The sequence below is a fragment of the Aulonocara sp. 'chitande type north' Nkhata Bay genome, linkage group LG3 (genome assembly GCF_057382095.1).
Source record: "Aulonocara sp. 'chitande type north' Nkhata Bay isolate Kocher_YH1m ecotype deep benthic linkage group LG3, A_spYH_male_GT1.1, whole genome shotgun sequence".
Lineage (NCBI taxonomy): Eukaryota > Metazoa > Chordata > Actinopteri > Cichliformes > Cichlidae > Aulonocara > Aulonocara sp. 'chitande type north' Nkhata Bay.
The window spans coordinates 62295120-62309367 of record NC_141346.1 but is presented as its reverse complement, the minus strand read 5'-3'; the positions used below and the strand labels follow the sequence as shown (position 1 = coordinate 62309367).

The following is a 14248-nucleotide window of genomic DNA, read 5'->3' as shown; positions in this document are numbered from 1 at the left end:
GGCCGAGTTTATTAAACTCCACCGAGACAGCGGTGACGCAAATCTGAAGGTTAGACCGTCCAATTTCACAGCCTCGCGGCCTTATCGGTCTTTGAAGGACCCGGCCCACGAAGGCTGGGTCCTCTGAAGGATTGGGCCTAGGAATTGGGACACAGCACTAGTCCTCCTTTATCCTTGGTTCTTTACTGGTTCTTTGTTTACTGTGCTTCACACAGCCTGATGAGGAGAAGTGGTACAGAGTGAAAATGATGAACTAACGGTGTAAGTTTTATTTCGGAGCTCCGCGTTTTCTGTGATTGAGAGTTAATTGAAGGAGGAACAAAAGGTGCTGATAGGCATCTGATAGTGTGGCGCTGCATATTCTTCCCTTAATGTCGCTGTTTTCAATCTGTTAATTAAAGTCCTTAAACATGAAGTAGACTGCATCTACAACAAGTCAATACAGCTGTAAATGTGGCTAATTATCCATCTATTACCAATCAATAACAAAATGATAGCTTTTATTTTATGCATGCTTTAGTCAACCACTTACCCAGAGCACCTTCAATCCCAGAAAATTCCTTCTCCTCATTTAAAAAAGTCTGTCATCCTTCCATGCCCTGGTAACTGGGCCATCCAGAGCTGTGTCATTTTGATCATATTTGGACCGGTCCTCTGCTCGCCTCGCCTCACGATCTCGCCACAGGCCAAATCGGCCTTCCTCAGCACACCAAAGATCCGGGTCACGCAGCACCAAAGTTCTGTCCCACTCTGGGCACTATGGTCAGTCTTTCCTCGAGTTTTCAACTGCAAACAAATTGTCAGACAGAGCGGGCTCATCAGGAGCTGGAGGCTGCTCTCCATTGTGCTGCATCCACCAACTCAGACCATCTGGAGTGAGCAGCTCCGCTGGATAGAGTGTACCCGCAACAGCCTCACCTCTTCAGCAACAGATCACCTCCCTTCGAGGCCTCCCTTAGTTTCCAGCCACTTCTGTTCCCTGCCAAAGAAGGTGAGCACATTGTACCATCTGTCCAGCACCATCTTTGCATGGTGCTGGACAGATGGTGATGCTGTTTCCCAGGGACAGCTCAGGGAGACCACGGCTTATCATTGAACAGAATCGATGGTGGTACCCTCTTCAAACCCAGCTTACAGGATCTGGTGTCTGCAGCTGATATAAAACCCGTAACTAGGCAGTTGCAGTCTTACACGACTCTCTGCTGCTTCTCTCCTCCTGTTATCCCCGAAGATCCCATCCCCTTTGCAGACTGTCTGCCCCTAAACAAGCAAAAACCAAACTAATGAGTTAAACATAAAATATCACAAAGAAAGAACAATCCAGTATCCACATCTGCGCCAAAGAGTCCTCTCAGGATGAGGTCCAAAGTCCTGATTGTTAGTCAGGACAAAATGTCCTGAAGCTGGCCCAGGCCCTGGTGGAAGTCAGGAGCCTTCAGGGGTTTGCTGATAAGAGGGTAAACAGACTCTTCACTCTCTGGCAACGCCGACCAGAGAAAGACAAGCTGTGAGTGGTCTACCCTCCCAAACACTGGGAGAGGCGGGGTGGTTCATGCAGCGAAGGGAAAAAATGCCCTTTCTTTTTTCAATAGGTATCAGCTGAGTATTACAAACCCTCTTCTGTCTTCCAGCTTGGACTGAGGCGAGCTGAACCAGAGGACTTTGTTCAGTGGTCAGACCTGACGTGAAGCTATTTTACTGGATTGAAATCTGTGTTGTTGTTTATATTTGGATGCAGCAGTCTAAAACCAGACTTGGTTTGGGTTTCAGGTTCTGTTGACAGCAGAAAACCTGGAAGGGGGCTGGGGGCGGGACCTGGAATTGTAGCCCTTCCAGCTAATGCTGGACAGCCTCTCCAAGCAGCAAAAGGGCTGTCCTACCAGCAGGAGGGAAAGGACCGTTTTCTGTTGTGTTTCTTAAATTAAAGAACTGTGTGGCATCACGGACACAGTTATTTCCATAGCAACAACATCACATGGCAACGTGTTAAACAAACAGTACAAATGCACTTTAATTATAATTACAGCTGATTTCACAATAAAGCTCATTTTTGAAGCTTGTTTCAGCTCCTAAACAGTTATTTACAGATTTCATTTAAAAATAGGATCAGTTAGGGAACTCTTTACATTGCACCACACCTTTCAATTCTTTAGTCACATAACTCCAACTGACAAGTCAACCCTGAAAATCTTGTGTTGAAGCAGGAAGGAAAGATCCTGCAGAGTGAAGAAGCACCATTAGAGAAAGTTTCCTAGTGTGTGTAGACTAAAGTGCACAGCTAAAAACAGTCCTGTTAGTCCACATCTCTGTTGTCTTACTTGAACACATTTTGATACACTGAGAGCACTGGGCTCTAAGAATGCAGTGGTCCCTCGCTATAACACGGCTCACCTTTTACGGTTTTGCTGTTTCGCGAATGTTTTTGTGTAATTTGTGTAACAGCACATTGTGTTCTGCGTCCAGACCGCTGTCAATCAATCTTGTGCCGTGTCTCCTGTACAGTACAGACATTTACATAAATCTTCTATCCTAGCAGTGTGACTCTGAAGTGCTGTACTGTATGTTTGTATGTTTTCTCCCCAACTAACACAACGAAATGTTTTGCACCACAAAGGCACCTGCGGTAGCATCCAGGAGGCAGAGGAAGATGCTAACCATCGCACAAAAAGTTGGACTTCTGGACATGCTAAAGGAAGGTAGATTTACCATATTTTCCGGATTATAAGGCGCATTAAGTGAAACAAAGCAATCGGATAAGTCAAACTTATGGCAGTCTTCATGTAGGTAACTAGTTAATGCAGCAGGATGAAGCAAGCGCTGATGCAGGATACAGGTCAACCAGCTTGTTCTGTCGACAGTTCCTTCGTCTTTGCAGACTACTCTTTATGTTTTGGTTTTATTTATTTATTTTTATTATATTTTTTTCCATTCTTGTCCCGCAGTAGCACTGGAGTATTTATGCCAAATATCTTTAGATGAGATACTCAAGCTGATAGCTAAAAGATGTATTCTTTACTTGTAATTTACCCAAAATATATGTATATACCTTCTAATGGTAATACATAGTGATTTTTAATTATGGTCAATTGTTGATTAGTGGTTTTGGAGCTTGACTCACACAGTGGAGAAAAAGTTGTCTGTGTCTTGAGCACTAGGTCTCTGAATTTTGGATAATAAAACAGAACATAGATAGAAAACGTAACTTAGATCACATCACATCTGTTTACATTAAGTAAGCAGTTTCCAATATCCAAATGTATTATCTCCTTATTTGCTCTTTTGTGTAGTACAGAAAAAAAAGGTGCATTAATATTCCCTCCTCACATCTCTGTCTTTAGAGGTGCGTCCAACACATTATAGACTCTGAAGCAGGCAACTTGATTTATGTCAGACTCTCAGGGCTCCAGTAGTGAACCCCCAGCCATTCTCTACTTCCTAACCCTCTCTCCCAGACACACACAACCAGAGCCTTCTCCATCTAAAAGGTCCTATTTAAAGCACTAGTCTCCATTTTACTGCCCTGGCATTATTAGCATGGAGGAGAGCGCTGTTGTTTTCATGTAGGTAAAGACAATTTGTGCTGAACTAAGTATCCTCTTTGTGTCCAAGGGTTGTGTGATGCATTGACAGACCTCTCTGCATTGAATCATATCTGTTATTAACCTCTGTCTCTCTTTCACAGCATGTCTTTATCCTGTCCTCCTTCTCTCACCCCAACCAATCACAGCAGATGGCCCCGCCCCTCCCTGAGCCTGGTTCTGTCAGAGGTTTCTTCCTGTTAAAAGGGAGTTTTTCCTTCCCACTGTCGCCAAAGTGCTTGCTCATAGGGGGTCATGTGATTGTTGGGTTTTTCTCTCTATGTATTATTGTAGGATCTACCTTACAGTATAAAGCACCTTGAGGTGAATGTTGTTGTGTAAGTAAAACAGAATTGAGCTGCATGATGTCAGCATTGCCACATTATAATTAAGAATAAATAACTGAGAATTATTTAATTATCAACAAACTCACATGCACATTAAAATACATGAATAAACGCATGGGACTCTATGGAATCAAATTTGATTCCAGGTTGGATTCACTCAGAGCCAGTTCACACAACAGGCATCTCAGCACATTTACATTGTAAAGTCAGGACCTCACAGCTCCATAGAATGAAAACGATTAACTTCTTATGAGCAAGCCCTCAGTAAAAGTAGGTAAAACGCTCTCTTTGCACAGAAGGAAAGTTTCAGAAGAACTGAAAAGGAAAGATAAGACAATCATAACCACTAAACATGTTGAAAGGCAAGAGACATAATGGAAGCCATGAGTGGCATACATGTTAATGTGTTATCATAATCATACTGAAAGGTTTCAGAAGGTGGAATATATAGAAGAGAAGACAGAATATGTTTGATGTTTTTCTAGAAAGAATATTTATTCAAACTATCATTTAATCTTCATTTGAGATAAGTGTCACGATTTTATCTCTGTATATGAACGAGTTTGGATGCATCAGCACATACATATCTGTCTGCTTGTCCAAATGGCAGAGTACCAACTATGTCCACAGATGGAACTTATGAAAACCATATGACATACTCTGAAAAAGAAATCAGTTTGCTATTCCTCCCCCAACTCTGACATACACATTCACAGGGTTCCCTCTCACCCCTCCCCTTTCAATAACATATTAATCTCCCTTTAACTCCCTCCCTCTTTGCCCTTCTCCTCGTCCTGCTTGTTGCTATAACTCCCTCCTTCTTACTCCTATTTCCTCTTCTCTCCTCCCTCTCTGCTTCCTGAAGTCTTGAGCCTGCAAACACTCCAGTGCTGATCTGTTTCAGCAGTATAGAGTGAAGACCACAGAGGAAAAGAAGTTAAAATTCAGGGAGGACATTTCAGACCAAGACTAAAACATCACATTAAGAAAAATCTTTTAAAGGCAGATGATAAAAGTGTAAAGAAAATCAGGGTGAGAGGCAAGCAGAGAGAGGATCTATAAAGCCGGTTTAAAATAAAGAATGGGCTCCCTGGTGAGCAGTGCTTTCCTCTTAACCTCCCTGCTGGCTTTGCTTTTTGGATGTTCTTCAGTCTTGGCCCAGAACCTGAGACAAAGAGATGCACTCTGTAACACAGATGGCTGCTTTGTTGTCTATTTTCAACGCAAAACCTTTTTGGAGTCATGGAGGGCCTGCAAAGAAAAAGGTGGCAACCTGGCCACCATCAAGCGGAAGGTGGACGCAACCGCTATTGCCACTCTCTTTTCCACTGTGGATCTGCGCCACTCACGCACTACTGTCCAAGTATGGATTGGCCTTCAGCGCCAGCCTCGCCAGTGCACTACCACGCGCCCGCTGCGAGGTTTCTCTTGGACTACCGGTGACCAGGACACAGAGTACACCGACTGGCAGAACCCGGACTCCCCTGACTCGTGTTCAGTGCCTCGCTGTGTGTTTATGGGCTACAGCACTGAAGACCAGGATCATAATTTTAAATGGATAGACAGTGCTTGTGCAGTCTCTGCAGATGGGTATCTGTGCCATTATGCCTACGCAGGCATGTGCCCTCCCCTGTGGAGTGAGGGAGAAGGCAATGTTACCTACACCACACCGTTTAACCTTCTAAGCGCACTGCTGACTCATGTACCCGTTGGATCTGTTGCTACCGTACGCTGTCCTTCAGGCGCCAAAGAAGAAAAGACGGCTTCATGTATGACGAGGGAAGATGGCTCAGTGGGATGGACCAAAGAAACTCCTCTTTGTTCTCATTCCTCTATATCACACGACCTATGTGACCAGGATAATGGTGGATGTGGGCATTTCTGCATGGCAGCTGGTGGTCATGTCTACTGTGAATGTGCTGATGGATACACGCTTGCACCAGATGAACGCACTTGCCTCGATGTAGACGAGTGCCTCGGAGGTCCTTGCGAGCAGATCTGTGTGAACACCGTGGGGACATTTGAATGTCAGTGTCACGAGGGCTATGATATAAACGATGGGGGTGAGTGTGAGGATACTGACGAGTGTATAAATGACCCATGTGAACATGCTTGTGAGAACACCCCAGGCTCTCATATCTGCCACTGCCATCTGGGCTATTCCTTAGTGCCTGAGCATCCCAGGCAATGCCAGGATATCAATGAGTGCGAGATTCCTGGAACATGCGAGCAGATGTGTGTGAATTATGAAGGTGGTTTTGAGTGCTATTGCAGTGAAGGCTTTGAACTCATGTCTGATAACTATTCATGTGAGAAGAGAGAGGAAGCAGACGACCAATATGCTGTCACTCCTCCTTCTCTTTGGGTCACAGGCCAGGCTGGACCTCTGTGGGACTATGGCTGGAACCCAGAGCAGCGCCACACTGACTGGCCTACACAGGAGGAGGAGTCTCTGGACTGGCTGACAGAGTCCACCAGAGTTTTGAATTCTGATGTAATTTGGGCCACCAGTCCCCCACTGGTGCTGGACCCCCTGACACAGGGAACTGATAAAGATGAAGAAGAAGCTGTAGACAGAGCTGACTGGTCAAACGGTGATCAGAGATTTCAGACTGAGCTGAAGGTTTTGTCAGCAACTGCCTCCAATACTCCTCATGTCCTTAGCTCCAGCGCTACCCCAGACCCGTACAAGGAAGATGAGGGTGAAGCTACTACAGCTCTTCGCTTATACCCCACCTCAACAGTAGAAGGAGCTTGGAACTGGGGGGCGGATCTCGTTACTTCAAGCAAGATTCCACAGGGTTCTGTCACAGACATGCCTGAAGAGTCCAGTTACCACAAAGAGCCAGAAGGAGAAACACAGACGAATCTCCTCAGGGAAAACTTTCAGTTCACAGAGGCGGAGTTAAGCAAAGAGGAAATGACCTTTGTGGAATCTACCCCCAGTCAAAACCTGGCCTTTCCCACCAGGCTGGCTTCTTCCCAGCCGCCCCTAACAGAGGACGAGGAAGGTGACGACAGCTCGGATTCTGTCCAGACAAAGGGGAGCACTTGGCTCATGGTGGGACTCTTCATACCCATCTGCATCTTCATTGTCGTAATGGTGGCACTCGGTTTTGTCTACTGCAACCGCTATAGAGTTACGGCACACGATAAGAATGCCGCTGACTGCTACCACTGGATCTCGGGGTCTCATGAGAAACAGGGAGCTCCTGACCCCTCAGCAGGGGCGCAGAGCTGTGTTTAAAACTGTGAAGACGTTTACATAAACAAACCCTGTGTCAGAGGGAAAGAATGGTGACGAATGCATCTGGTCCCTCTGACTCTGGACTACGGGACAGTTAAATAACTCTTGAATCTAAACTCATAGTGACAGGAGGGAAAGTACAGAGAAAGTCTTTTTGTGAATATGTTTTCTATGTGGTACAGAATACACACACACACACGCACACACGCACACACACGCACACACACACACACACACACACGCACACACACACACACACACACGCACACACACACGCACGCACACACACACCGTCCTGATTATTGACATGTTTATTCGTTTCAGCATGTCCCAGATGAAGTAATTCCTGCTTATAAAAGTAACAGAGGTCTTTGTTTTGTAATGGAATTTGACTCAGTTTCACATCTCTGCTCATAACTGTTACCTGTGTTTTATAAGTGTGGTTGCCTCAGTCAGCAATGAATGAAGGGAAACTACATAAATGTCCAGAAGGAGACACAATTTGCCCTCACAGAAAAATGCTGAACACAAGTTCGCTGTGTTGGAGCAGAATTGTGGAGCTGCGATTGAACAAAACCCTCTTTCATGTTTGTTTCTTGTTGCCATTTTAAAGGTATAATGCTTGTAATAGTTCATTGAAATAATGTCACACTCCATAAACCCTGTGACTGTTACACAGAGAGTGGCTGTAGCAGCTGTTTTGTGACACTGGCCTTGTTTGTGAAATGGCCATCAGTCACCCTTTGTACTGCTAATTCCTGAATGCACTAAAGAAATCATTTCTGGCCACCTTGGATGAAATCCAGCTGTGTACAGACTGCTTTCAGTGCAGCTGCCGATGGAGCTTCGATTTTTAAATTCCCAAATGACAATGAGATTTCAAGGGATTTGTATCCTGCGTTCAAAACTGACTACTAACACGGGAGGAAAGAAGATTGTATAGAGTACTAAAAATACTAATAAAGATAATAACAGTAATCGACTCAAACTAATGAAATGTGGTATGATTTTTATAGCTAAATCTGTTCATTCATTCGTTTTTATTTATAAACAGTGCTAAATCACAACAACAGTCACCTCGACATTATCTGATGTTCACTTGTCAGACTCAGAGAAAGTACGTGTACACATACAAGGAATTGGGCTCTTACCTACTATATACAGAAGGATTAACTATGAATGCATATACATGAGAGAAAGATGTACAACAGAATAAAAATAATATGTACAGTATGCTGTGATACAGCAGCAGGTGTGGTGTGTTTAAATACAGTGTTCATCAGCGTGACAGCCTGTGGAGAGAAACTGTAGATGGCTGCTTATGTTGGTGTACAGTGCTCTGTACCAGAAGGGAGGAGAACAGGTTGTGTTAAGAATTTGTAAGTTAAAGTGTTGAGTTTGAAAGTTTATTGGAAATAACAGTTCAGTTAGAGGAGAGCTTTCTTTGAGCAGTGGCAATCACGTCACCTGAGACAGGAAGTGGCATCTGTTAAATGCATTTGAACACTCAAAGCTGCTGAGCAGATTAAATATGCAGCAAGGGTTTCCATTTATTTCAGTCATTGCTGTGATATTCTTGTCATTTACTACTGTATTCAAAATCCTAGAAGTATTTGCTGTCATTAGCTCAGAAAAGGGGAAAAAGGATGCTGTGATTGGAAAAATAACTATTATCAGCAGAGTCCTTCCTTGGAATGTGTTTTTACAGAAAATACAGCAGGATGATTCAGGACCTCACATTGTGACTGTACTGACTAATAGAGTCTACAGATTAGAACCAGCTGATGTATTTGCTTGGCTCTCAGAGGGGGTCTCTTCTCTCACTGTCTGTCCAATTATCAAAATCACCGACTTTTCTGCAGGTCTCAGTATACAGACACAATCTACTCACTTCTTACAACTCTGATGCATATGATAAATAAAAGCAGTCATAGTTTGTCCATTATTTAGCATAAATATAACACGGTGTACACATTTGCTGCAAGGATCTGGGAACATGTTGCTGTCTCTACAAAGAAGCAGAGAGACAATCAGAGAGCTATGCAACCCTCAGGTTAGCTCCTTCCCTTCTGTAAACACAAAGCTGAGGGTTCCAGCTGTTATTCACATTGTAGTACTGGGAGGCCAAATGCTCTGCAGCTTAAGAAAACACCAGCAAATAGACAAATGCTGTACAAGCACACAAAACGCACAGAAAACAAATGCTCACCCTTAATAATCAGCTGTGTGGATAAGCCATGTATATGTAACACATAGGGACACTAAAGCAGTCGTGCCAGAATGTCCTGCTAAAGATTCTTTAAAATACAAGGGGAGCAAGCGAGTCAGACACCCAGGGCACAGAGAGGAAGCAGGTCTGATCAGAAACAGTTTATTACGGCCTTGGAGCACAAATATTTAAAAAAAAAAAAAAACCCTCTTAAAATGTACGTAATAAAATGTTGTCAATCTACTAAAAACCACCATTTTCTACATTCACTAAAAACCCCTGCTATAATTATGCCACATGTTCATTATGGGTCCATCAGCAGGCCAGGAATTCCAGCTTTAGAGCAGAGTCCACGCCAGCCTCGTCTTCGGCAGACAAGGAAGCGCCTCCCATCTTCTTGTCCTTCCACGGGCCCATCATATCCCAGCCCAGCTTGCGCTCTGCACCTGAATCCATCATGCGACCACCGCCACAGCTCCCCTTGCGTCGGTGTCCTGTAAAATAACAAATAGGGGCCAGAACAATGTTCCCAGAAACGGCCCTGGGTCATGGCCATGGCGACCCTCTCCCAATCCAGCTGCACCCAGGAAACAACAGTAGAGACCCTAAACCTCTGCCCTGCTGCCAATCACACGCGCTGTCTCCTACTGTTGTTGTTCCATGAGGTCAGGACTGGGTCGCTGTGTCACGCCGGCCATCTCGCATTCACCTTCCAGTCTGGGGCCTTTTTGTTTTCTTCAGTGCTCAGCTAGCCTGCTTTTAAAAGGTGCTGATACAGCTGATAGGCCACCTCTGGACACACCCCTGCCTCAGCAGGTGGTCCCTATCAGCTAATTTGTCCCATGTGCAGCCAGTCCACAGTGGATAAAAACCATGTCACATAAAACACTAAAAACCATGCAATAGAAACAGAATAAAACCATGCAAATAAAACGACACTCATAAATAAACACTAAAAATCAGAATAAAAACAATATACAAGATAAATACAAATTTCCACTGTGTGACATATATACAAGCATTGGCATATTTTGAGAGGCCTGATTTGATTTTCATGATGATAATGAAATATTAGTATTTATTGATTTAATGCAGTAACATCCCTGTTTTACAGGCAGGGGATTCAAAGATCCCATGGGAATGCCGATTGATTCGGGTTTCTCCTTGATGACGCAGAGCCACCGGATCACCTCCTGACACAAAGGAGCAGCTCTGAGTTTCACTGTGGTGTACACCATCCACTGCTTCTTTCATTGCAGCCGAGTACACTTGTGTGGAGGCATGTGACCCAACACCTGGACAATTGCTTAGAATTCAGGAGCACTTTGGAGCTGAACCTGACTGGATACTAACTTATGTGACCAAAGCGAGCTAACGGGCTACAAAACAGTGGATGAAGTAAAGCAATTTCAAACATCCCATAGACATTTTCCTGCATTATCAGTTGTGTTTCTATGTTGTTGTTGTTAAAAACCCAGTGAAGTATTCACTAATGTTTTGTGATTATCTTATTTATATTTTTTTTAATGAAGAAACTTCAGTATATTTAAGTTGAGCTATCCTATGACTCCAACTGCTTTCTTTCTTGAAGAAGACGTTAGAGCCATGCTGGGGGTAGGATGGCCCATCCACAGACCCCAAAAGACCTGAAGCCCGACACCTTAATGACAACTGTGGCCAAAGTCTCAGAGAACCAGAGGCAACGAGTAGCCGACCCAGTCAGAGCCAGAGGCTGAGAACAGGTCCACAGGGCACTAAGTAGGGTGTGGATACTGGCCAGTGCCCAGAGGGGCAACCCCCACCATCCATAACCATGTTCCAAAGGAGCCACGGTTCAGCCAGACCCAGGCCCAGCCACGCACACACCCAGACATCTGCACACACACCCAGGCTATTCACTAACTGCACAGGAGAATGTTTTTTGTTTCTTTTGTAAGTTGGTGTTGTTTCTACAAATTAGATTACAGTCGGTTGGACGCGTCAGGCATGTGAACTCTTATTAGTCCCTGTAGTGTTTACTTAATTAGCAATGCTCATTGTTTCTACCACAAAATCCGAGTCTGTCAAAGTTTTAAGTGTATTATAAGACTGTGACACAAACCATGTAGCAGTATGACTCAGACCAAGTAGTGCTGATATATATCAATTTTAATAGAAGACCTGAAAAAAACCCTCTAATAACACTTTGTTTTAAAGAATTAAATCATACAGTGCACTTTACTACGTGACAGTCGTTGTCCCTGTGTAGAACACTCCTGTGCTTTATTTAAAAGCAGGTCCTAATGACATCATGGCTTGGTTTTGAGTATTAACTAACAAAATGATCAAATTCTTTATTTTTTAACATTAACATAAACCACTTTTGCTAAGAAGTCAAATGACACATTAGGCATGAAGCATACTACAGTTTTAAGTGGAAGAAACACTTTTTATTACATTGATAAAATAGATTTTAAGTTATAATCAAATATGTTGTGGTCACCAGTAGCATGAATCCTCCACATTCCCAGTCCTAATGGGTCAAATCCATGATGTGCACTTCCTTTAATGGGTCTCATGAGCTCTGAGATTCTTAGTTAGTGTATAATTAGGTTTTTATTACGTGGATTCGCAGCATATATTTGTAATAGAGTCACGTTTAAATTGAATAGTCTTATGTTTATGTGCTGATCATCTTGCAGCTGTTGCTCTAGATTGCTTCCAAAAAAGCTTTCAACCAACAAACATGAGTTAATAATGGCTACCTGGGTGGTTCAAGCTAGGGCTGGGCGATATGACCCAAAATTCATATCTCGATATTTTTTAGCTGGATGGCGATATAAGATATATATCTCGATTTTTTTTTTTAAGCCATAAGTTAAGAACAAAAAGAGAGTTCTTAGTCACACTGTGTCCCAGATGTCACACGGGCACTTTTATTTACATACAGCGTAGATATTACTCAAAAATAAATTATCAGCATATATTAAATAATCATGGTCCATAAATAAAAGAAAACAATGTTGTTTTTGTGCATAACAAAAAGCTCACAATTGTGCAGTCAAAATGTAAACTAATAGACGCTGAGCATAATAACAAAGAGACAGATTTCACAGCTGCACCACGTCTCTGAACAGGTGCCATTTGTGGTCCTTATACACACACAGTACGTATCACTCCGCGAGGCTCCTCCTCTGTAGCCGTAATTCTCCGACAATCCATCAAGCGGTGCAGCTCCGTAGCTTAGCAAAGTCATATTAAAACATTTTTTGACAGATTGCTGAGCGCTGTGTACCACATAAAATCGGTTCGCGGTCAGTAAGCACAACCAGAATTCATACATAAGGCGCACTGTCGATTTTTGAGAAAAGGAAAGGATTTTAGGCCGTGCAGCCCCTCTGGGCTGCATGTCGTTAGCGCGGTTAGCTCGCTAACACGTTGACGCCATCCAGCCCCACGCACGGTAACTCGCTAACGGAGATTTTCCGCTTTCATCTTGTCATTGCCTGCAGGTGAAGCTATGGGGGAGTTGTGTTCAGTGCAGGAGAGGCGAGGCCGAGTAACGTTGCGTAGAGACAAAAGTGGACGAAAGAGAGGCAAACCTGCGGCTCCACAAGTATAATTATAACGTAACATAGACTATATCGATATAAACGATATTGTCACATCTTATATCTCGTATGAAAATATATCGATATTTTTTAAAAACTCGATATATCGCCCAGCCCTAGTTCAAGCCTCATTTCCTTGTTAGTGCGAAACATCAAAACAGTCAGCACATGTAGCTCGGAAAGAAAGAAATATAGTGGGAAAAATCTCCACATCTGGAAATGCTATCACTTGCTTTTGCATGGAGTCCTCTTCCATGAAGACTTGATGTTATCTGCAGGTCAGTGCACTCTGAACTGGTTACTGTTTGTATAAATCCTACCATTAAGAATGTCTCTTTGCTCTGCAGAAAGCTTTGTTGGCAATGTAGTCAACATTTCAGAAACCAGGAGGTGTCTGAAAAAATGTGACATTGAAATACTTGAGCCAGATGATATAAATGATCACCATCCTCTAATATCTTCAGAAGTTGATTCTGTTCATCTGGACGTTTTCAGTGGGACAAACGTTTCGTCACTCATCCAGGTGACTTCTTCAGTCTCAGCTGACTGCAGGTTTCCCCAAAAACCCCAAAACACGCTGCGCCAAAAATGGGTCCGCCCCAAGGATCGGGTCCCCCGACACAACCAGAGTAACATAGTGTAGCTGCTAAGTGCAGGAGGATTGCCAGGATTTATATATCGGGGAAACCAAACAACCTCTGGCTACAACACAGAAGAGCCACCTCGTCAGGCCAGGACTCTGCAGTCTATTTACACCTACAGGCCAGTGGACACTCTTTCAATGATGAGGATGTAACATCCAGGACAGGGAGGAACGCTGGTTTGAGCGCGGAGTCAAGGAGGCCATTTACGTGAAAAGGGAAAGACCATCTCTGAATCATGGAGGGGGCCTGAGGGCACATCTTTCACCATCTTACAATTCTGTGATTGCAGCCATTCCCCAACTCTCTGTGAATACTGTTTATAAGATTGAAACCTGCAGTCAGCTGAGACTGAAGAAGTCACCTGAATCAGTGACGAAACTTTTCTCCCACTGAAAACGTCCGGATGACTGAGCATGCATCAAGATATCCTCTAATATCTTCAGGCAAAAACAAACATATCATTGAAGAAGTTGCTTCTTCAAAAGATGGACAGAATACTTTGAGGTTCTTGAAATCTACTGAGAAATGTTAATTGACATATGAGGAAATTAGACTGCGCGACTTTAGTCAATTTGGTCCTCTGTGTTCACTCTGCTTTTACTATCAGCCAAGAATGAACCGAACACAGGCTAA

General features: G+C 43.6%; 1 protein-coding gene across 1 annotated transcript; it reads left to right on the top strand.

Annotated features, from left to right (window-relative positions):
- Positions 1 to 4489: 4489 nt before the first annotated feature.
- Positions 4490 to 10171, top strand: cd248a (CD248 molecule, endosialin a). The gene has a single exon (XM_086285394.1). The coding sequence runs from the start codon at positions 5007 to 5009 to the stop codon at positions 7170 to 7172; it is 2166 nt and encodes a 721-aa protein (XP_086141520.1). The 5' UTR covers positions 4490 to 5006; the 3' UTR covers positions 7173 to 10171.
- The last annotated feature ends 4077 nt before the right edge of the window (positions 10172 to 14248 follow it).